The sequence below is a fragment of the Dermochelys coriacea genome, chromosome 1 (genome assembly GCF_009764565.3).
Source record: "Dermochelys coriacea isolate rDerCor1 chromosome 1, rDerCor1.pri.v4, whole genome shotgun sequence".
Lineage (NCBI taxonomy): Eukaryota > Metazoa > Chordata > Testudines > Dermochelyidae > Dermochelys > Dermochelys coriacea.
Window position 1 is genome coordinate 40173637 of NC_050068.2, and position 24346 is coordinate 40197982.

General features: G+C 43.6%; 1 protein-coding gene and 1 long non-coding RNA gene across 5 annotated transcripts in view; one reads left to right on the forward strand and one right to left on the reverse strand.

Moving 5' to 3' along the window:
• LATS2 (large tumor suppressor kinase 2) overlaps positions 1 to 24346 on the reverse strand; it is a 79952-nt gene that overhangs the window by 47109 nt on the left and 8497 nt on the right. For 2 of the 4 annotated variants that reach the window (XM_038368088.2, XM_043504283.1), the window contains exon 2: positions 21857 to 22391. The exons of 1 other annotated variant lie outside the window; for it this stretch is intronic. In XM_038368088.2, the coding sequence (XP_038224016.1) occupies positions 21857 to 22195 (339 nt within the window). In that variant the 5' untranslated portion in view covers positions 22196 to 22391. Of the gene's footprint in view, positions 1 to 21856; positions 22392 to 23115; positions 23209 to 24346 lie in introns of those variants that run through there. One more of the 4 variants, XM_043504284.1, reaches the window with a different exon arrangement.
• LOC122457897 lies at positions 9236 to 13024 on the forward strand. Its single transcript, XR_006277617.1, has 2 exons — positions 9236 to 9519; positions 12939 to 13024. It is a non-coding gene; the product is annotated as an uncharacterized LOC122457897 (long non-coding RNA).

Sequence of the window (24346 nt, forward strand, 5' to 3'; positions counted from 1 at the left end):
AAGGAGCACTTGGGAATTCCTCCCTGTGGGGTACCGTCAAGCCCTTTCACGCCCCCTCCAGGGAAGGGCTGAGAAGGAAAACAAAGGAAATTAGCAGTTGCCACCAGCTAATTAAACAACATATGCACAAACCTCTTAGGACACCAAAAATCCAATCCTGTTCTTAAAAAAGGTAAATTTTATTAAAAACAAAAAGAAACCTAAATAAATTTGGAACTTAGGCTTTTTCTAGATTTTAAAAGAGCACTTCCAAAAATTAAGCACCCAAAATAGCTTCTTGGGGTTCAGCTTAAAGGTTACAAGCAAACAAAAGCATCTGGGGTTAGCATAGAGGAGATACACAAACCAAAATAAAGAAATAACCTGATCGTGTCTACCTAAACATTCCCTATCCCAATGAGTCCTGCTAGGTATGGAAAATAATTTTTCATACCTGGTTCAAACCTTACGCAGCATCCCTGCAGCCCAGAGAGACCAACAATCAAAGGGAAAAAGAAAAGGAGTACTTGTGGCACCTTAGAGACTAACAAATTTATTTGAGCATAAGCTTTCGTGAGCTACAGCTCACTTCAACGGATGCAAGTATTCCTTTTCTTTTTCCAGATACAGACTAACACGCCTGCTACTCTGAAACCAGTCAAAGGGAAAGTTTCTTTCCCCATTTTAAAAAGTTCTAACCTTCCCATTGGCTCTTTTGGTCAGAAGTCCACTTTTTTTTCTTTACCAGGGGGACTTTTTAACCCTTTACAGGTAAACCAAGTAAAGAACAGCTATCAAGAGGGATTTTACAGCTAACTGGCTCGCTGGGTGTCCATCAAAGGGAGCTACCCACCCCTCTCTTTAGCAGAAAAGCAAAGTGCTCTTCTACACTTTAAGATATGGGAAGATCTTAATCAATTATTGTATATAACTGTGTATGAGGTGAAATCCTGGTCCTACTGAAGTCAATGGGGATTTTGCTATTGGATTCAATGAGGCCAGGATTTCATCTCTCTAGGCTTCAGTCACCAATACAGCCCCACTGCGCTTGCACCCCAGCTTGGTGGGGGTGGGGACACTGTCCAGGTATATCTATAGAGCAGTAGATGCATCAGCCAAACCCCATTGCTTTGCTCACCTGTCCCATATCACACCCCAAAAATGCTGAGCAATGATGCATAGCTCACTTCTGTGGAGCTAAACGCCACAGTACACAGGAGATACAGCTGTGTGGGCTTCTCAAATCCTGCCCCAAATCCAGCACATATGGGGCCCTCTGTTGTTGCAGATGGGGTGTGAAGGCAGGACTGATCCCGTATTGTATGGGTTTTTGTTAGTTAATGAACTGGAAAAGCCTGGAAAGAACCACCCCCATCCCCACCCCAAAAAAAAACACTTCCTGCAATACCCCATGTACTACTCGAAAGTAATTTATCATCACTACAAACTGGCACAGAGCTCAGTACATTCCATTGTACTTTGTCATGCTTCCCTGACCTATACTATGCCAAAAATGACTAGTATAACAGTTCTCTGGTGAATAAAAGCTTTTGGAACTCTGAAACAGAGCTGAGTTTTTAAATTCATATTAAGTCTGTGTATCTGTGCAGTAAGAATTTCTATTTAATAGTATCTGTGGTCACACAGCCACCACCATTCCATGTTTTACCTTTTAAAAGGGGGCAATGCAGAAGGAAGAAAGAAGGAAAATTAACGTAGGAGGTTTTTGTAAAGACTACTAAAAATACAAGACAAGAAAAGCCCAAACAAACCCCAAAATACCTTCATATAAATTATACAGTATATAGCACTGAGCCAGAAGACAGTTACAAACAGCTACTACAGGGAATAAAACCCAAAAGTACATCCAAATAAGTACAGAGCAAGATTGTCCAAAATGTGCCCACATACACAGACAAGTGTGTGCATGGGCATCATTTGTTTTTGCGATTCTACAGGTACTTTACTTTAATAAGGACCTAATCCTGCAAATCTTGAACAGGATTAGTCAAACTACTCATGATAATAAGCGCTATGCTCAGCAGTGTTTGCTGGTTTAGCTCTTCACAAAAAACCAATTTTTACAATTAAAAAAATCCACCAAAATAAAACCATGAGAAATCTGTACCACTACAATTAAGCACTAAAACAGCAAAGCATTAATTACATCACAACCTGTCCCATAACTCTGATGTGGGCTAACCCAACTGCTGGATCCCATGTGCTCCCATGTGCATTGGGACCCCTCAGGAGGTCACGAGGTTATTACATTTGTGGCCGCGAGCTGTAAGCCTCCACCCCAAAGCCTGCTTTGCCTCCAGCACTTATAATGGTGTTAAATATATATAAAAAAGTGTTTTTAATTTATAAGGGGGGGTCTCACTCAGAATCTTGCTATGTGAAAGGGGTCACCAGTACAAAAGTTTGAGAGCCACTGTTCTAAATCAACTGGACCTGGGTCATTTTTCTTAGCTCGGAGTTTGCAAGGCACACTGGCACAATCCCGGCTTGGACAAGGGGTCTGAGCCTTTCCTTGGGACATGAGCCTCCACAATCTAGGCACCCTAGACCTGGAGTGGGCAAACTATAGCCCGCAGGCTGCATCCGGCCCACCAGTTGTTGTAATCCGGCCCTTGAGCTCCCGCTGGGGAGCAGGGTCAGGGGCTGCTCTGCGTGGCTCCTGGAAGCAATGGCATGTGCCTCCACCGACTCCTATGCATAGGGGCAGCCAGGGGGCTCCGCTCTACATGCTGCCCCCACAGCTCCCATTGGCTCGGAACTATGGCCAATGGGAGCTGCGGGGCCGGTGCCTGCAGATGAGGCAGCATGCAGAGCCACCTGGCCGCACCTCTGTGTAGGAGCCAAAGGGGGGGACATGCTGCTGCTTCTGGGAGCTGCTTGAGGTAAGCGCTGCCTGTACCCGCTCCTGCTCCCCAACCCCCTGCCTCAGCCCTGATCCCCCTCCTACCCTCTGAACCCCTTGGTCCCAGCCTGGAGCCCCCTCCTGTATCCCAAACCCCTCATCCCCAGCCCCACACCACAGCCTACACCATCACCCGGAGCCCTCACCCACCCACCCCATGCCCCAACCCCCTTGGTCCCAGCCCAGAGCACCCTCCCACTCTCCGAATCCCTCTGCTCCCTCCCACACCCTGGACTCCTCATTTCCGGCCACTCCCCAGAGCCCACATCCCCAGCCAGAGCCCTCGCCCTCACCCCCTCCCACTCCTCGCCCTCATCCCCTCCCAATACTGTGTGCATTCATGGCCCGCCATATAATTTCTATATCCATATGTGGTCCTTGGGCCAAAAAGTTTGCCCATCCCAGCCCTTGATGCTGGTATCAGTGCCTCAGCCCTCCAATTGCTTACATACTCCCTCAGAGTTCCAAGGAGGCTGTGGTTACTCTGGGCTTCTTGTTTAACCCTTTCAGGAACAACGTGGCAGGAAGACAAGGAACACAGGCATAGCCACAGTCACACTACTCTTTAAAAAGCACTAGACTAGAGAGCTATAGATCTTTTCAAGTAACAAAAATCCTAGATGCACCCCCTACTGTAAGTCCAAAGTATTATCAGCATTTCAGGCTAGGCCAAGTTCTTCCCGCCTTTTCTCTCTCCACCCAGCTCTTCTTGCATGTGGTGGTGGATGGCCCCACTTCTGAGAGAGGACCCCCCCCACTGCCTTTAAATGCAGTCGTTCTCCCTTTTGGTATGTGCCCAAATGGAGGAACCCCAGCCCTGCTCCAGTCAGATTCCTGCGTAGCGTTCATTGCTCCATGCGGTTGGGCCAGCAGGCAAGAGAAAATTGAAGATGATGGTCTTAAAAAGTTCTGCGATTGCTTCTAAGTCATAGTCATTCAACTTGGTGTCCAATATCTTTCCTGGGCTGGGCACCTGTCCGGAATGCAACACAATAAACTGACCTTGTCAAGGTCATGCTGGTTTTTCAAACACAGAATACAAAATGTTAGTCAGCACACAAAATGGAAGACAGTGTACAAAAATGGAAGTCATAATTGATAAAGACATGTCCCACACTGTCAAAAATCATATCCACGGCTCTTTACAGTGTTACATCACGCAACAAGAACGTGTTTGAAGAGAGAATATTTTCCATGAGTTTAAAGTTAACAGAGGTTTAATTAAACTGTGAACTATTCAGTTGAGCGTAGAAGAAAGCAGAGACACATTTGTGAAAGTGGGAAAATGGGCATTTAAGGCAGGCACCATTGGCAGAGCAGAGGACTGTGCAAAATGGCAGGTAAAGAGGGAGGTGCAGAGTTGTAAAGAGCCTTGAAGGGAAGTACAGGAAGTACAAGAAACAAAAGTTTGATGCAGCGGAAAACAGGGAGCCAGTGATGAGATTTAAAGGAGTTGATAAGGATGACATGGTCAGAGCAAGGAGACAAGACCATAGACAAGGAGGGTGATCTTGCAGTTTACAAAAAGAACAGGAGTACTTGTGGCACCTTAGAGACTAACAAGTTTATTAGAGCATAAGCTTTCATGAGCTACAGCTCATTTCATCAGACGCATAGAATGGAACATATAGTAAGAAGATATATATACATACAGATAAGTTGGAAGTTATCATACAAACTGTGAGAGGCTAATTAGTTAAGATGCGCTATTATCAGCAGGAGAAAAAAACTTTTCTAGTAATAATCAAGATGGCCCATTTAGACAATTGACAAGAACATGTGAGGGTACTTAACTTAAGGAAATAGATTCAATATGTGTAATGACCCAGCCACTCCCAGTCTCTATTCTAACCCAAGTTTATGGTATCTAGTTTGCATATTAATTCAAGCTCAGCAGTTTCTCATTGGAGTCTGTTTTTGAAGCTTTTCTGTTGCAAAATTGACATGCTTAGATCTTTTACTGAATGGTCAGAGAGGTTGAAGTGGTCTCCTACCGGTTTTTGAATATTATGATTCCTGATGTCAGATTTGTGTCCATTTATTCTTTTGTGTATAGGCTATCGGTTTGTCCAATGTACATGGCAGAGGGGCATTGCTGGCACATGATGGCATATATCACATTGGTAGAAGTGCAGGTGAACGAGCCCGATGATGTGACTAATGTGATTTGGTCCTATGATGGTGTCACTTGAATAAATATGTAGACAGAGTTGGCATCAGGCTTTGTTGCAAGGATAGGTTCCTGGGTTAGTCTTTTTGTTGTGTGGTGTGTGGTTGCTGGAGAGTATTTGCTTCAGGTTGGGGGGCTGTCTATAAGCAAGGACTGGTCTGTCTCCCAAGATCCGTGAGAGTGAGGGATCATTTTTCAGGATAGGTTGTAAATCTTTGATGATGCGCTGGAGAGGTTTTAGTTGGGGGCTGAAGGTGATGGCTAGTGGCGTTCTGTTATTTTCTTTGTTTGGCCTGTCCTGCAGTAGGTGACTTTTGGGTACTCTTCTGGCTCTGTCAATCTGTTTTTTCACTTCAGCAGGTGGGTATTGTAGTTTTAAGAATGCTTGATAGAGATCTTGTAGGTGTTTGTCTCTGTTTGAGGATTGGCGCAAATGCGGTTGTATCTTAGAGCTTGGCTGTAGACAATGGATCATGTGGTGTGTCCTAGATGGAAGCTGGAGGCATGTAGATAAGTAAAGTGGTCAGTAGGTTTCTGGTATAGGGTGATGGTTATGTGACCATCGCTTATTAGCACAGTAGTGTCCAGGAAATGGACCACTTGTGTGGATTGGTCTAGGCTGAGGTTAATGGTGGGATGGAAATTGTTGAAATCGTGGAATTTCTCAAGGGCTTCTTTTCCATGGGTCCAGATGATGAAGATGTCATCAATGTAGCGCAAGTAGAGTAGGGGTGTTAGGGGATGAGAGCTAAGGAATCGTTGTTCTAAGTCAGCCATAAAAATGTTAGCATTCTGTGGGACCATGCGGGTACCCATAGCAGTGCCACTGACTTGAAGGTATATATTGTCCCCAAATGTGAAATAGTTGTGGGTGAGCCATCAGAGGCTCGTTCACCTGCACATCTACAAATGTGATATATGCCAGTATGTGCCAGCAATGCCCCTCTGCCATGTATATTGGCCAAACCGGACAGCTTCTACACAAGAGAATAAATGGACACAAATCTGACATCAGGAATCATAACATTCAAAAACCAGTAGAACACTTCAACCTCTTTGGCCACTCAGTAAAAGATCTAAGCGTGGCAATTTTGCAACAGAAAAGCTTCAAAAACAGACTCCAATGAGAAACTGCTGAGTTACTCCTGTTCTTTTTGTGGATACAGACTAACATGGCTGCTACTCTGAAACCTTACAGTTTACATTTTTCCCCCCTTATTATATAGATTTGAAATCATTAATACATGGATTAACTGATACAAATGTAGTCCCTGATCCTACCAACAGTTACACATAAGTAACTACACCGAGTAGTCTCACTTAATGGGACTGTGCACACACAAGTATTTGCAAGATAGAAGCCTAGATACCATCATCACCTGCAATAAGTAATCTGTTGCTTTCTGGAACTCTATGTATGTGGAATACTTTAGCTCCCAACTTAAGCATGAAAACATGTAATTTTTAAGGTCCAAAGCATCTATCACAGGAATGCAAGGATACAAAAAAACACTGAAGTCATTTGAACACTGGAGTTGTAAATGTTTACATTTTCCCATTCATGGAAGAATGGGGGGTTATTGCAGACCCCCCTTGTTCTATAAATATTGCGACACATATTAGGTAGCACATAAAAAAATACCACCCCAACCCTTCCTCTCTCTTTCTCTCTCATATACCCCCCCCCCCCCAGTTAAAGGCAAAGTGGCAAAAAGGCACCCAAGCCATAGCAACTGAGAGAATGGTTATTTTTTATTGGCTCAGTTCTGCAGTAGCATAGGCAGCATGGTTGTTATCTTCTTCACTGGAACTAAAAGTACCCAGTAACTAGGCACTCTTTGACTTCAGCCTTCCCAAAAGTAACCCACTTACAAAGGCTATTTTAGAGTGTTTTTGTATTCCATCCCCACTCGCTATATTTACCTTGTATTTTCTTCACAAGGAAGATTCAACTGTTACACTGACTGGCGTGAAGCAAGAGGACCAATAAGTCTTCCTTTTCTGTCTCCCCTCTATGGAGCTGGGAGAGGATCACAGTCAGAACAAGAAATGTTCTCCCTGTCTCTGACCATTGAGACTGGAATATAATCTGGTCTAAAAAGGCACTTCCTTCCCCACAGTTCTCTGCAGTTTGGGAGGAGGGGAGTACCACAACAGTGATAGGTCAAGACTACCCTCTCACTTTTACTGATGCACTATTATTTTTCAGACAATATATGTGTTTGCTTGAGATATGAGCAGGGAGAAAGGGAGGGGAAAAAAAAAAGAAAAACAAGATATCCCCTTGTAATCTATCTATCTGGATAACCAGTAGAAACATACATATACACACACACACACACACACACACACTATCTATCTATATATGAATAAAAAATATGGCTAATCTTTTTTTAAAAAATGTGTACCAGATAAACAGAATGCATGCCCACAGCTCACATTCCACATGTTAACTGTTCTAGTATGATGAGGATTTATTCAGTTTACAGGTTTCAGAGTAGCAGCCGTGTTAGTCTGTATCCACAAAAAGAACAGGAGTACTTGTGGCACCTTAGAGACTAACAAATTTATTTGAGCATTAACTTTTGTGGGCTACAGCCCACTTCATTGGATGCATAGAATGGAGCATAAAGTAAGAAGATATATATAGGTTTCAGAGTAGCAGCCGTGTTAGTCTGTATTTGCAAAAAGAAAAGGAGTACTTGTGGCACCTTAGAGACTAACAAATTTATTTGAGCATAAGCTTTTGTGAGCTACAGCTCACCTAGCTCACGAAAGCTTATGCTCAAATAAATTTATTAGTCTCTAAGGTGCCACAAGTACTCCTTTTCTTTTTGCGAATACAGACTAACACGGCTGCTACTCTGAAACCTATAATTTAGATGAGTTATTATTAGCAGGAAAAAAAAACCTTTTGTAGTGATAATCAAGATGGCCCATTTAGACAGTTGACAAGAAGGTGTGAAGATACTTAGCTTAAGGAAATAGATTCAATATGTGTAATGACCAGCCACTCCCAGTCTCTATTCAAACCCAAGTTAATGGTATCTAGTTTGCATATTAATTCAAACTCAGCAGTTTCTCCTTGGAGTCTGTTTTTGAAGATTTCTGTTGCAAAATTGCCACCCGAGTTACAAATATACATGTAATACATTTTATTAAAAAGAGTTCTTTCTAATCTGCAAAATCTTTGCATCTGGTCCTTATAATAAAACCTGTCTCAAAGTTAATAAACTTCACTTACCTCTTCACATATGCAAAATTTTTCTGACTTAACATAAAACTATTTTGGCTCCTATCAAATACAAGCTGTCAAGGAGAGCAGAGATTTAAGCTGAGAACCATAAAACATGCAAAAGGAACTGCTACACCCTAATATCATTGTGATACAACTTCCTGTTACATTAGTGGCATTCTCAAACTTTGGTTACAAGTGCGATTTTTTTAAAAGCTTGATGTTAACACTTCTACAGATTTTCCAATGACCTGATGAAGCCATTTGTTCTTTTACTGAAGAAAGACATAAGCAAACCTTATGCTGACCATTAATTGGTATTTATTAATACACAAGATTCTTCCATCTAGACAAGCACGGAGAAGAAAAACATAATAGTATCTTGTTACTGAAATATATGGTTATAGTGCTTTATATAAGCTCCACATTGAATAATTGGGCATAGACACTCTCCCTGTACTATACATGCAGAACTCTCATTAACATCCTTGACAAGTTGTTTGCGTGCATGCATGTGCTTATGGAGAAGAGCAGTCTCCATTGGTTCAACAGAACTGACCATTTTGTATATATTTAATGGTTTACATTTGGCATGGAATTCCCATCCTGTTATTTCAAAGGTGACATTACAAGGAATTCCCACTCCTGTCCAGTGTCACCCAAGAGGGAGGGTGGGAAGGAGAACTGATAAGGACAGCAGCAGAAGTTTAAAACTAATGCAATCCTGGTTAGTTTCATTCTGGTGCTCTACAGAGAAGTGTGCTATGCGAAAGCAGCAAAGGCACCATCCACCACTGCTGGACACACTTGTACAGGGAGAGGGTGGAGAGAAAGGAACGAGAAGTTATCTTTGCTCCCTGCCCCAGATTTCCCAGGCCAGGAATGCTCCTGGGCAGCTCTTGTGCAAAGCATATCCCAGAACGGATGGACCCCCCCAATGTCGCACAGCAGCAGCATAGCAACGCCCAGTAGAATCTGGTCATTTTCATTAACAACGATGCTGCTCCTCTTGCCAGCAACAACATGGGAGACTGGAGACAAGAAAAAGAAGTGGAGTAGGAATAGACACAGGGAGAAATGTCAACACATAAGAGTTCAGGAGTAGGCTTGGCCTCTTGCCTTCAGCCCCCAGGGGAAAGCTGTGACTCATTTCATTCTTTAGCAGCCAAACAAACAACTGAAGGCGTTCTCTTCAACCATGTGGGGTGACAGGTTTCAGAGTAGCAGCCGTGTTAGTCTGTATTCGCAAAAAGAAAAGGAGTACTTGTGGCACCTTAGAGACTAACAAATTTATTAGAGCATAAGCTTTCGTGAGCTACAGCTCACTTCATCGGATGCATTTGGTGGAAAAAACAGAGGAGAGATTTATATACACACACACAGAGAACATGAAACAATGGGTTTATCATACACACTGTAAGGAGAGTGATCACTTAAGATAAGCCATCACCCACAGCAGGGGGGGGAAAGGAGGAAAACCTTCCATGGTGACAAGCAGGTAGGCTAATTCCAGCAGTTAACAAGAATATCAGAGGAACAGTGGGGGGGGGGGGGGGGGGCAGAAATACCATGGGGAAATAGTTTTACTTTGTGTAATGACTCATCCATTCCCAGTCTCTATTCAAGCCTAAGTTAATTGTATCCAGTTTGCAAATTAATTCCAATTCAGCAGTCTCTCGTTGGAGTCTGTTTTTGAAGCTTTTTTGTTGAAGTATAGCCACTCTTAGGTCTGTGATCGAGTGACCAGAGAGATTGAAGTGTTCTCCAACTGGTTTTTGAATGTTATAATTCTTGACGTCTGATATGTGTCCATTCATTCTTTTACGTAGAGACTGTCCAGTTTGGCCAATGTACATGGCAGAGGGGCATTGCTGGCACATGATGGCATATATCACATTGGTAGATGCGCAGGTGAACGAGCCTCTGATAGTGTGGCTGATGTGATTAGGCCCTATGATGGTATCCCCTGAATAGATATGTGGACAGAGTTGGCAACGGGCTTTGTTGCAAGGATAGGTTCCTGGGTTAGTGGTTCTGTTGTGTGGTGTGTGGTTGCTGGTGAGTATTTGCTTCAGATTGGGGGGCTGTCTGTAAGCAAGGACTGGTCTATCTCCCAAGATCTGAGAGAGCGATGGCTCGTCCTTCAGGATAGGTTGTAGATCCTTGATGATGCGTTGGAGAGGTTTTAGTTGGGGGCTGAAGGTGATGGCTAGTGGCGTTCTGTTGTTTTCTTTGTTGGGCCTGTCCTGTAGTAGGTGACTTCTGGGTACTCTTCTGGCTCTGTCAATCTGTTTCTTCACTTCAGCAGGTGGGTATTGTAGTTGTAGGAATGCATGATAGAGATCTTGTAGGTGTTTGTCTCTGTCTGAGGGGTTGGAGCAAATGCGGTTATATCGTAGCGCTTGGCTGTAGACAATGGATCGAGTGGTATGATCTGGATGAAAGCTAGAGGCATGTAGGTAGGAATAGCGGTCAGTAGGTTTCCGATATAGGGTGGTGTTTATGTGACCATCGCTTATTAGCACCGTAGCGTCCAGGAAGTGGATCTCTTGTGTGGACTGGTCCAGGCTGAGGTTGATGGTGGGATGGAAATTGTTGAAATCATGGTGGAATTCCTCAAGAGCTTCTTTTCCATGGGTCCAGATGATGAAGATGTCATCAATGTAGCGCAAGTAGAGTAGGGGCATTAGGGGACGAGAGCTGAGGAAGCGTTGTTCTAAGTCAGCCATAAAAATGTTGGCATACTGTGGGGCCATGCGGGTACCCATCGCAGTGCCGCTGATTTGAAGGTATACATTGTCCCCAAATGTGAAATAGTTATGGGTCAGGACAAAGTCACAAAGTTCTGCCACCAGGTTAGCCGTGACAGTATCGGGGATACTGTTCCTGACGGCTTGTAGTCCATCTTTGTGTGGAATGTTGGTGTAGAGGGCTTCTACATCCATAGTGGCTAGGATGGTGTTTTTAGGAAGATCACCAATGGACTGTAGTTTCCTCAGGAAATCGGTGGTGTCTCGAAGATAGCTGGGAGTGCTGGTAACGAAGGGCCTGAGGAGGGAGTCTACATAGCCAGACAATCCTGCTGTCAGGGTGCCAATGCCTGAGATGATGGGGCGTCCAGGATTTCCAGGTTTATGGATCTTGGGTAGCAGATAGAATACCCCAGGTCGGGGCTCCAGGGGTGTGTCTGTGCGGATTTGTTCTTGTGCTTTTTCAGGGAGTTTCTTGAGCAAATGCTGTAGTTTCTTTGGTAACTCTCAGTGGGATCAGAGGGTAATGGCTTGTAGAAAGTGGTGTTGGAGAGCTGCCTAGTAGCCTCTTGTTCATACTCCGACCTATTCATGATGACGACAGCACCTCCTTTGTCAGCCTTTTTGATTATGATGTCAGAGTTGTTTCTGAGGCTGTGGATGGCACTGTGTTCTTTCATCCAGATCATACCACTCGATCCATTGTCTACAGCCAAGCGCTACGATATAACCGCATTTGCTCCAACCCCTCAGACAGAGACAAACACCTACAAGATCTCTATCATGCATTCCTACAACTACAATACCCACCTGCTGAAGTGAAGAAACAGATTGACAGAGCCAGAAGAGTACCCAGAAGTCACCTACTACAGGACAGGCCCAACAAAGAAAACAACAGAACACCACTAGCCATCACCTTCAGCCCCCAACTAAAACCTCTCCAACGCATCATCAAGGATCTACAACCTATCCTGAAGGACGACCCATCACTCTCACAGATCTTAGGAGACAGACCAGTCCTTGCTTACAGACAGCCCCCCAATCTGAAGCAAATACTCACCAGCAACCACACACCACACAACAGAACCACTAACCCAGGAACCTATCCTTGCAACAAAGCCCGTTGCCAACTCTGTCCACATATCTATTCAGGGGATACCATCATAGGGCCTAATCACATCAGCCACACTATCAGAGGCTCGTTCACCTGCGCATCTACCAATGTGATATATGCCATCATGTGCCAGCAATGCCCCTCTGCCATGTACATTGGCCAAACTGGACAGTCTCTACGTAAAAGAATGAATGGACACAAATCAGACGTCAAGAATTATAACATTCAAAAACCAGTTGGAGAACACTTCAATCTCTCTGGTCACTCGATCACAGACCTAAGAGTGGCTATACTTCAACAAAAAAGCTTCAAAAACAGACTCCAACGAGAGACTGCTGAATTGGAATTAATTTGCAAACTGGATACAATTAACTTAGGCTTGAATAGAGACTGGGAATGGATGAGTCATTACACAAAGTAAAACTATTTCCCCATGGTATTTCTCCCCCCCACCCCACCCCCCACTGTTCCTCTGATATTCTTGTTAACTGCTGGAATTAGCCTACCTGCTTGTCACCATGGAAGGTTTTCCTCCTTTCCCCCCCCTGCTGTGGGTGATGGCTTATCTTAAGTGATCACTCTCCTTACAGTGTGTATGATAAACCCATTGTTTCATGTTCTCTGTGTGTGTGTATATAAATCTCTCCTCTGTTTTTTCCACCAAATGCATCCGATGAAGTGAGCTGTAGCTCACGAAAGCTTATGCTCTAATAAATTTGTTAGTCTCTAAGGTGCCACAAGTACTCCTTTTCTTCATGTGGGGTGAGAAAGTGTGATATGTGGCCTAGGGGGTGGAGCGGGGTGGGGGAGGGGAGGACAGAGAGGGGTAAAATGCGTGATCCCGGAAGATCCTCAAAAAAAGAAGAGATTGTAACAAAAGGAGAGGGTAGAAACAAGCACACACTATCAACAGCCAAAGGAAGGGAAAGAGAAAGGCTTAATTCCAAACTGGGATGGGAGGTGGAAGCACAGACACGACATTGGTAGCTGAAATCCTCAGATATGGGTTTTATTTTACCTGCTGGAGTGTGTATCATTCAGCAACACACTCATTTGATAATTATTTGTGATCCCTCCGCTCCCCAAATAAAATGAAATGAGATCTAGTCCTTGCCAAATTGCAACACTGCTAGTGAGGGGCCACATGCCATTGGTTAAGTATTTCCTACAGAGCAACCCAGGCTGGTTTAACAGGTCTCTTTTCACCTGCTCTTCAATTTTCACTTTTCTTTTCTACTTCTACGGAAAAAACTAATGTCTTTCCATCCTCACCACATTGTACTACATGTGCCCAGATCCCAAAATTCTGCACCCACTGCCAGAGGGAGGTTTTCAGTGACTGCTTAATTCTGTGTGCCCGTCCCGACAAAAAGGATTTCTGCATAAATTACATTTAGTGTAACAGAATCTGTCTCAGTTAAGGAAAAAACGGTTACTTGCCTTCACATAACTGTTGTTCTTCAAGATGAGTAGCTCATATCCATTCCAATCAGGTGTGTGCGTGCCATATGCACAGTCGTCAGACAGTTTTTCCCCTAGCAGCACCCGTCAGTTTGGCTGTGGAGCCCCCTGGAATGGCACTTTCATGGCGCTCAATATATGACCTCACCAACCCAGCGCCTCCTTAGTTCCTTTTTGCTGGTTACTCCGACAGAGGGGAAGGTGGGTGGGTTTAGAATGGACATGAGCAACTCATCTCAAAGAACACTTATGAGAAGGTGAGTAACCGGTTTTTTCTTCGAGTGATTGCTCATATCTGTTCCAATCAGGTGACTCCCAAGCCTTACCCAGGCGGTGGGGTTGGAGTTATGGAATCACAGATTGGAGCACTGCTCTGGCGAAAGCTGTATCATCTCTGGCATGCTGGACGATGGCGTAATGAGGTGAATGTATGTACCAAGGACCAAGTTGCTGCCCTGCAGATTTCTTGTATCAGAACCTAGTCCAGGGACGCTGCAGACGAGGCCTGTGCCCTCGTGGAGTGTGCCATAAATGCCGGGGCTGGTGTCTTGGCCAGCTCGTAGCACGCGTGCATGCAGGACGTGATCCAGGAAGACATTCTTTGAGATGAGACCAGTAGGCCTTTCATGCGGTCATGGTTCGATTTTCTGAACGGCCTGGTGCATTCACTATAGAAGGCTAACGCTCACCAAACATCCAAGGAGTGCAACTTCTGTTCACGGTTACTGGCATGAGGCTTCAGATAAAACACAGGCAGGAATAGGTCTTGGCTGGTATGGAAACGTGATACCACCTTAGGCAGAAAGGCCAGGTGAACTCCGAGCTGCACCTTCTCCCTGTGGAAAACTGTAGAAGGTGGGTTGGAAGTCAGGGCCTTTAACTCAGACACCCTTCTTGCTGATGTGATGGCAATTAGGAAGGCTGCCTTCTACAATAGGTAGAGAAGGGAGCAAGTTGCCAGCAGCTTGAATGGGGGCCCCATTGATTTGGAGAGGACCAAATTAAGGTCCCACACAGGAACAGGCTGTCTAATTCGGGGATGTAGCCGATCCAGACCATGGGGAACTATCCAACACCCCTCGTGGGGCTGGCGAAGACGGAGCGTCCAGAGACTTCAGAGTGGAAAGCTGAGATAGCCGCTAGGTATACCTTTACGGATGACACTGCCAGGTCTTGCTATTTCAGGTACAGAAGGTACTCCAGAATAAGAGGTAACGGCGTCTGAAGTGGGGGCATATGATGCTGGTCACATCAGCAAGTGAACCTCTTCCACTTCAAGTATGTGGCCCTTGTGGAGGGCTTTCTGCTGCAGAATAAGACCTCCCTCACCTGCTCCAAGCACAGAAGCTACATAAGATTCAGTCATGAAGCTTCCAGGCCATCAGGTGGAGGAACGAGAGGTCTGGGTAATGAAGACGACCGTGGTCCTGAGTGATCAAGTCGGGGAGGAGTGGCAATGTGATCGGAGTGTTGACCAACAGATCCAGAACCATGGTGTACCAGTGGTGTCGTGGCCATGCTGGGGCCACCAGAATTAGCTCTGCCCCATCTCTGCGGACCTTGAGTATCACTTTGTGCTTGAAAGGGATCAGGGGAAAGGTGTAGAGCAGACGGCTTCCCCAGGGTAGCATGAGTGTGTCTGCGATTGAGCCCAGACTACTTTTCTGGAAGGAGCAAAACACTGGGCACTTCCTGTTGCTCCAAGTGGCGAACAGGTCAACCTGGGGAAACCCCCACCTCTGGGGGATGGAGTGAATGACGTCCAGCTGGATGGACCACTCGTGGCCGTGGAAGGATCTGCTCCTGGCATATATGATGTGTCAGGGTGAATGGAGTGGGCTGTACAGAATTCCCAGAGTCTCCTAACAGAGGGGCAAGGACCGGGTTCCACCCTGCTAGTTGATGTAAAACATTGCAGTAGTGTTGTCCATCAGTACTGCCACGTGCTGGCCTTGCAGACGAGACTGAAAAGGCCTGGCATGCAAGTTGCACCACTCTGAGCTCCTTGATATTGATATGGAGAGAGAACTTGTCCTGTGACCTGAGGCCCTGCATTCGGAGATCTCCCAGATGTGCGCCCCAACTTAGAGCTGACCCATCTGTAACTAGAGATAAGGATGGCTGAGGGGGACTCCGCAGACTATTCGAGCATTGAGCCCACTAGTTCCAGGCTGTCACGCCCTGAGCGGTGTGTCGAAGTGAGCCACGTCTGTAGAGGTCTGAGTCTCAGCCTGGCATGTCGGACCACGTACGTGCAGGACATCATGTGACCGAGGAGACTGAGGCAATTCCTTGCTGTAGTGGTTGGGTACTCTCTCATGCATCGAATGATGCTTGCTGTGGCTTGGAATCAGGACTCTGGCAGGCTTGCTCTTTCCTGGACCGAGTCCAGCACTGCTCTCATAAACTCTATCCTCTGGGCCAGAAACAAGATGGACTTGTTCACATTGAGGAGAAGACCTAGTCTTTCAAAGGTGGATGTGGCCAGATGGACCTGCGACTCCACCTGTTCCTCTGGTGTGCCCCCTGAGCACCCAATTGTTGAGGTAAGGGTATACTTGTACCTGCCTTCTTCGGAGGAAGGCTGCTACCACCGACATGCACTTGATGAACAGTTGTGGGGCTGTCGACAGGCCAAAGGGAAGGACCCAGGAACTGATAATGTTTTTGGTCTATCATGAACCTTAAAAAGCGTTTGTACGCAGGGTAAATTGCTATGTGAAAGTACGCGTCTTCCATGTCAAGGGAGGTGAACCAGTCTCCTGGATCCAGAGAAGAGATAATTGTGTTGAGGGAAACAAGTGGAAGAGGTGGTGTGAGATGGCAGCGACCCAGGGTTCTAGAATGCAGGGAGCCAGGTCTGGGCGTGGGAGGTATGAATCCCTTCTAGGGAAGGGGGTGCAGAAGTCCCATCCAGTCCCAGTCTCTCTAGTTTGGGGAGGGGGATGGAGGAGGAGAAAAGACGGCAGGCAGAGGTCCCGGGCTCTCTGTTGGGATATGCGCTGGCCAGTCTCTCTCACCTGGGTCCAGTCCTTGAAGGAGGACAAGAACCAGTGACAGAACTGCCAGAAACTGGCTAGAGCTGGGGCTCTGGCCCCCGAGACCCACCAAGCCTGGCTCCCTCTTCCCAGAACCCCAGGCTGCCATCTTCTCAGTGTCTCCTCCCTCTCTTCCACTTCCAAGCCTGCTCTGGAAGGGGAGATAGCGGCTCAAGGACGTTCATGTGAATTTTTAGTACTTCTATGGCTAGAGGTAGGGGAATGTGGAAGGGGTGGCCTGGGCCCCCTAGACACTCCCCTCCGCACCTCTCCATCCCCATTGCACTTCTGAGTTAGTGATTCCCCCGCACCCCAAAAAAGAAAAAAGCAGCCTCTGCCAAGGGGGAGAGCTGAGTGGAGAAATATTACTTTCTTCAAAAAAATGTAATCCAAGACAGAAGATCAAAGGATCCTGGAATGCAATAAAAAAAAACAAAAACAAAAAAAAAACAAAAAAAAACTTTATAACCGAATTCCAAGACCTCAATGTAATAAAGATGACAAGATGGTTAGCTTGATACTCTTAGATATATTACAGTTCCCACAAACATCCTTTATCTTTCCAATTCCTTGAAAGCCACCATAATTAGAGTTTGAAGGGGAGAGCTGCCCTTAAGGAATGTTCAGGTATTGGCACAGCATAGGTGGTGTGTGTTTTATTTCAGAGGCATTTGTAAAGGTAAAGTGAGCTGTCAGAGATTCCGTACGTCATGAATCATACTGCTCACCGCAGACTATTGCAATGCGTCATTTTTTAAGTGCACAGCATAAGAAAAATTCTGAACTACTGTTGTTAAGAATAAACTACATACACAACCTATAGCCAGGGAACTTCATCAAGTGAATCCCAGCCATCACCAAAGTAAAATAGAACAGTTATTTAACAGTGTATATTTACATAATTTAGAACAGGAAACAACATTCTTATGTCACGGTTTTTTTTAATTCTGAAGTATGGCAAGAAAAAAACCTAGCCCCTTCAGGCTGATGGAATGCATCTGATCATATGCTTAATTGCATCTACTTGCTACAACTGAAAAACAATAATTGCCTAGGGTGATTTCAAGTGGCTTACTGATCTGCAAGAAGTCTCTCCACAATCTTTCTCAGTGATTGAAAGCTACACTTTCAAGCCCAGCAAGTTTTGTTTAAAAGGGGAATAGTATATGAGCAGTGTTTTTGACTACATGCTTTCACACTGAGTAAGGTCATGCCTTTTGCTATCAAGTTTTACAAGTTTTGAAATTATTTGATCTGAAATATTTGTGATTCCAACTCAGATGCTATTTGTTTAAGTAATGTCTACAACAGTCATTATTTAGCAAGAGTGACTCCGTTTAGCTGCCAGGATTGTAATTTGTTAAAAGGGATATGGTTAATATAAAATAAAGTTAAGATCCAGGGTGAAATTCTAGATCCACTGAATTAACAGCCAAGCGTCCACTGAGTTCAGTGGAACCAGGGTCTCTCCCAATATCTTAAGCACCACCAACTCTGGAAATGGGCATATTATGCCATTTAGAATCTAGGAATCTAAACTTCAATTTACAGTCATAGTGATGCACCCAACATCAGTTATTAATCAACTTTAATACTAACGCCATCTGAAAATCTCTTACCAGCTGTTTTTACAAGCAACACCTAAAATTACAGAAACAGACATTTTTTTTAATTTTGCATTTACTTATTAATTTGATAGCACATTATATATAGTTATTTTACTAATTCTCCAGCAGTCAATTTTCCCTTTTTGTCATTCTTTCACACAGCAAGAGAGAAAATAAAAGAAAATAAAATGTGATTGTGATCTGAAACTACTTTTAATTTTTTTTAATTGAACAAATGTCAACTGGATGGTACCAGTTTAAAAATGCATCATTCCGATTACCATCTTGTTTCCTTCCCCAACACATTCTTGAATTCCAATACGATTTTTGAAGGGAGCTTCTCAAGAGCTGAGAGCTAAAAACCCTTGCTTTATGCTATCTGATGGCTTGGAAGCTCAACTTTCAAATAGTATTAAGCATTTCTCTCCATCTCCATAGGTGCTGGAACAAGGCATACAGGGAGTTGCTGTCGCACTTCCTGACCTGAAGTGGTTTCCATCATATACAGAGTTTAGTTTGGTTCAATGGCTCTCAGCAACCCCACTATACACATTGTTCCAGTACCCCGGTCCATCTCGATAGGTGTGTTAATAACTGCTGCTAAATTGAAAACATACTATAGAGGTACCTAGTAGTGTACCTTAAAAAATTCCTTTTAGTACTGGTAGATTGTTTTCTAACACTGGTCCTGGCCCAGTGACCAGAAAAAATGAAAATGTTGATCTTTGCACCCTCGAGTATAGTCCAATGGAAGTAGGGTTCCTCTGGAACACAACACCAAACCAAATTAGCCCAGATCTATTGTGAGAATGAAGTTCTTCAGACCATTATGATGAACATCACACAGCATTTAAAGCTTATGCTCTAATAAATTTGTTAGTTTCTAAGGTGCCACGGGTACTCCTTTTCTTTTTGCGAATACAGACTAACACGGCTGCTACTCTGAAAACAGCATTTATGTGTTTTCAAAATCCATCTGGACACCTTAGACTAGATTTACTGATGGCAAATCATTGATTTCAGCTACTGATCATTAAGTAGCTGGTTAGTATTTTATACAGTGAGCAGGAGTAGGCTTGCTATATGGGAAAGTTAAGAGGGACACCCCCCCATTGGGCCATTTAAGGCCCTGCGTTCTTCTATTTTTATAAAAATAGTTTTCTAAATCCTTGTTTCCTGTGTATCTGTAATATTAGCTCCATCAGTTGTTTGTTTAATTTTTTAACACTCACTCCTGGCATGGATTGGGAAAGTGGCATGTAACATCTTCCTGACTGGGCAAAGGCAGGAGAAACCACAACCTTTCTTTTCAGGTGAGAAAAAAAACATTGCAAAATATGCATTCACCACCTCCAGATTAGACTCCATCTGGGTTGAACATGACTGCCACCAAGGAGCTATTTTCGTGCCATGCACTTATTAGCCAGTAAAGGCAGGAACAAAAACACAAGCTTCACTGGCTATTTATTTGGTTGAATTTAGGGGCCTCATTTAAAGCAGTTAACAGAGTCCAAGCTACCTCAAGGAACTCCCATCCATTCACAACTTTCCAAGACATGTATGCTTCATCTAGATTGGACTGGATAAGATTATGGGATGCACAGACAGAGCATTTTCAGAAACAGGACACCAGTTGTGGAATCCCTAACAGGAGATTATGTCGAATCTGACCCTGATGACTGATAAATGCTATACTCATTTGATATGACTGCCGCTAGTAATGGCATCTTCACAGGACCAAGCCACAACTGGGGAAACTGAATGGAAAGAAGTGAAACACAAGGAAGGATCAGGGAGAGGAGAAAGAACCACAAACAGGCGCTCCAGAATCTAGGGAGCCTATGAGAATGTGACTACTTAGAGCACAGTCAGAGCTGACTTTAATTGTTGTACAGCATTTCAGATACCTCGTGCCAATATCTGAGACCTGGTATATAAAAATAGTTATACAAAATTATAAATACACAGTATACTACACTGAACTTCATGAAACATTTTTAGCCATAAGTCCCAAAGCATTCTGAAAGATAGGCAAGAATCCCTGTTTATAGGTAAGTGAAGTGTGATTAAAGCAGAAAGTTTTAAAAGTCTGCACTCAAAAGCATGTGTGCATGATATGTATTTGTAAAGACACCCGATTTTATGTACAAATCAGGGATCCCACTGTGCTCACTTAACCATCACTCATTTATGTGCATCAAATGTTTGCATTCAGAAGTGCCTTAGGAACTTCTGAGTGCAGACCTTTAAAAATTTAGGCCTTCATGACACACACGCTCACGCAGCAAATCAGTGTCATATCCAGGAAGAGAACTCAATTCAGCATCTGATCCACTGGACCAGGTAACATCTAGTTGCTCCTTCCCAATCCTCCCATTATCATCTGGGTCTGCATCTTGTCTTCTCTCTACCTAACTTGTAGAACATAAGCTCACTGGTGCAGAGATTGTTTAAATATCTCTGTCCCGTGCAGCTCCAAGTAATTGTCAATGGTTGTTATTATGAATTATTTGTCAAGCAACCCCTCCACTTCAGGGAAAGTTTTAAGAAGTTGATAGTCTTTGAAAGGTGCCTTGAAAGTCAGTAAATACAAGCTTTGATAGACAAGTAAGTGGAAATAAGGTTTGGAATCAAGGAACCATGAGAACACCTTGCCATTTAAATCAGGGGACTATAAAAACACAAATGTTTCTGCTTGACACACAAATGCCATTTGAGCATAAGTGGTAAAAGATGGTTTCTCATGCAGCCAGGACCTGAACCAGAAACAGAACTTTGTAAGTCAAAACCAACACCTCAAATTGTATCCACATACAAATGGGAAGATGATGCCAACTCCAGAGCACATATGTAAAATACTTCCAATGAAAGATACTGTTTAACACAGAAATAACCACGCTGTGTACTCTCCACCCCAATACTACCCCTCCGTAAACCTGGCTATGCAACAATGGGCATATTTCCGTTAAAGAGTCAGACACAGTCCCTTTCTTCTGGTTACTTCCGAAAGTCAGTGAGACTTGGGCTGTAAGTCGCCAACGTTAACATTTTCAAAAGCACCTAAGTCACTGACAGCTAACTCCTATTCAAGTCACAGTATGGCCAAACACTAGCTAAACCATTGAACTGCACTGCCCAGTTCTGATGAAACAGATGAACAGCTGAGTGTCATCTGTGTCTTTCAGGCACCCCCGCACACATCCTATTATTACTCCTACCGTGCCTATAGACACACCAATGAGATAAATGACAGAAGTGACGGAACAGAAACCTATGGGACCCCATGACAGGCCATGGGACAGATTAATGGCCATCCAATGCTACCCACTGGAATTACTCAAAGGAAGGAACAGATCCACCCAAGAATAAGTCATCTACCCTACTAAAGCCTCCAGCAACAACAACCATTCTTCATGGCCAACAGCAGCAAAGGCAGCCGACACAGCTAGAAGAATCGGCAGCACTTGTCATTTGACAACATTTCCTTGGGTCAACCACCAACTGGTATAATTTACGGAGATTTACATATACTTGCTGTAAACCCAGTATAACATTCCTTCCCCCCAAATTCATACGTACCTGATCACAGCCTACATTCACCAATTCCTGCAGCATCTGCCTATTTACTTCTGTGGATGCTGAGGTGCCCGACTCATTAGCAAAAGGCAACAATGAATATCTGATTTCTCGTAGTGCTTTCTGATAAGGTCCAAACTTGGCTGTTGGTCTCATTTGCTGCTGCCTGGCAGCATCTTTCCCTATTAAAATTTTAGGGTCCAGAGAAGTTTCGCTGCCTGGTCCAACAGGTAATCCCTGACCTGACGATTTGGAAGGCTGCTTCAAACCTTCACGAATCTCTTGTAATCTTTGCCTGCTGTTTCCAGAATAAGTTGTAGCAGGAAAAGTCTTTGGCCTCATTGTTAATCCAGTTTTTTTTCAGCATAAATACAATCTTCTTTCTCTTTAGAATAAAGTAGTTTTAAAATAAGTGTTCCTCTCTTGATGATCCTTAAACAAATAGTTTCCACTCAATGTTTTAGTTCAGCTCAGTGTCTTCCTGGCTCCTACAGAGAATGAAAAACCCCGGAATCATCATTGTGCACACTGTTTGTACCTGAAACAGAAAAGAAATATGAACTTAGTCTCACACATTTTTCTGCCTGTTTTAAATGGTTTGTCTCTTAAGGTACTTCAACATGATGACAATGGCGGTTTACCCAGTGAAAGTAGTAGAACCTGACTATACCAGTCCTCAAAGCTGAACATCATTCAATAAATTTCACTTATCTGTTTTCCATTCAAGGATTTCAAAGTGCTTTTGCAACACAAGAACTGGTCAACATTTTTCAGGTACAAATTTTTTTAAATGTAAAACGCCCTTTTTTAGAAATTAAATTTTCACAGAAAATAGTAATTTCTCTAGAAATTTTTGATTTTCAAAAACCAAAAATATTTTCAGTTTTCAAAAACTGACAACCAAAAACCTAAAACTTTAAAAATCTCACTGTATTTAAAAAGCTTGGTGGCAAGTTTCCTGTATAGCTGCATAACTAAAAACAGGCCAAATCTATCTTTTATTTCATCATTAGTGAAGGGTATATTCATGCTGAGGCTTTGTATGTCAACATCTTGCCTGAAGAAAAGTTCTTGTTTGTCTTACAATAGCTGAGTTATAAATCTCAGAAAAGGAGATTTATAATAGCAATACTGACAACTCTAACTATAGCATTTCCTACTATTTCAAAACCAAGGTCAGCAGCAACAAGACATTCTGACATTCCACTTTAACATCTAAATAAATCTTGAAGATGAAGAACTTTACTCTCCCTGAGTAATACCTTTCTCCACTGAGTCAGGTACAACTTAGTGTGAGTAATGAATCTGATTCTTGCAGTGTAGGGTTTTTGCGTACTAATCTTGAGCAAAGTGGCCAAATCTAAATTAAAATGGGTAGTGACAAAGAATAAAAATCCTAATCTGGAAACAAAGAAAGACTGCTAGTTTGTCAATCACAAATATGACTACTCTGACACATGGAAGGACACTCAATTCAGTTTCTGAGCTCTTTGGTGGAGTATTTGTATCATCATGTGTTTTTATACAATAACTAGCACAATGAGGCTCTGACTCTGATGGGGGTCTCCTGTTATTACCATAATAATTAATATTAAATAGAATATTCAAAAGAAGATTAAAAGATCCACCACATTATTGAAACTGCTTCCACACCTCTGCAGCTGCTACTGTTCGGCAGAAAGTTTTAGCCCCAAAAGGAGAGTTCTTCCACGAAGATTATAACCTATCATTTTCACATGCTTATATCAAAGTGCCAACAGACCCTTAACTCTAGCTTCTGCTATTGTGAAAACTATAGTGTTTCTCAGCTTGAGCTGGCTGCCAAAGAAGTACTTCCAGGGCTTTAAATCAAATGTGTCCTTTAATTTTGCCTACTGTCCTCCAACTTAGGGGCCAATGGAACCATCACAAAGCTTGGAAAACATTTCCAGATTTACATCATACATCCTCATCACCTATCATGCTGGCCACTATCCTGAAGGCCAAGATTGTCTGGACCCAAGATTGTTTGAAACCCAACACCACTCCCTCACTGGCAGATGGTTCATTGCTGAGTGACATAAACTAGGAGGACTCGATGCAGAACAGAACACAGTGGCGCCACACCATGCCACAGCTCACTTTGAGGAGAATAGACATGCTCATGAGACAGAAAAGCGACAAAGGAGGAAAGAAAGGACACAACAGTCCAACCAACAACTACGTCTCCTCCAAGATCACACCTGTGGGAAAATCTGCAGGGCACGAACTTAGCTCCTCAGCCACTTAAAAACCCACCAATGAACCCCTGTGGCAGACATCATCCTTGCATTGAGGGAATCGCAAAGATGACATAAAGCCTTTCCTCTTAACCATGGGCTGAACCCTTTTAAAATGGGAAAACAGGACACTGGAATCAAATCCAAGTCTCCAGTACAACTGTGCACCTCTTTAAACAGTGGCAGCACTAACTAGTATGTTAGATCATAATACAGGAGTAACAGGAGTAAAGGT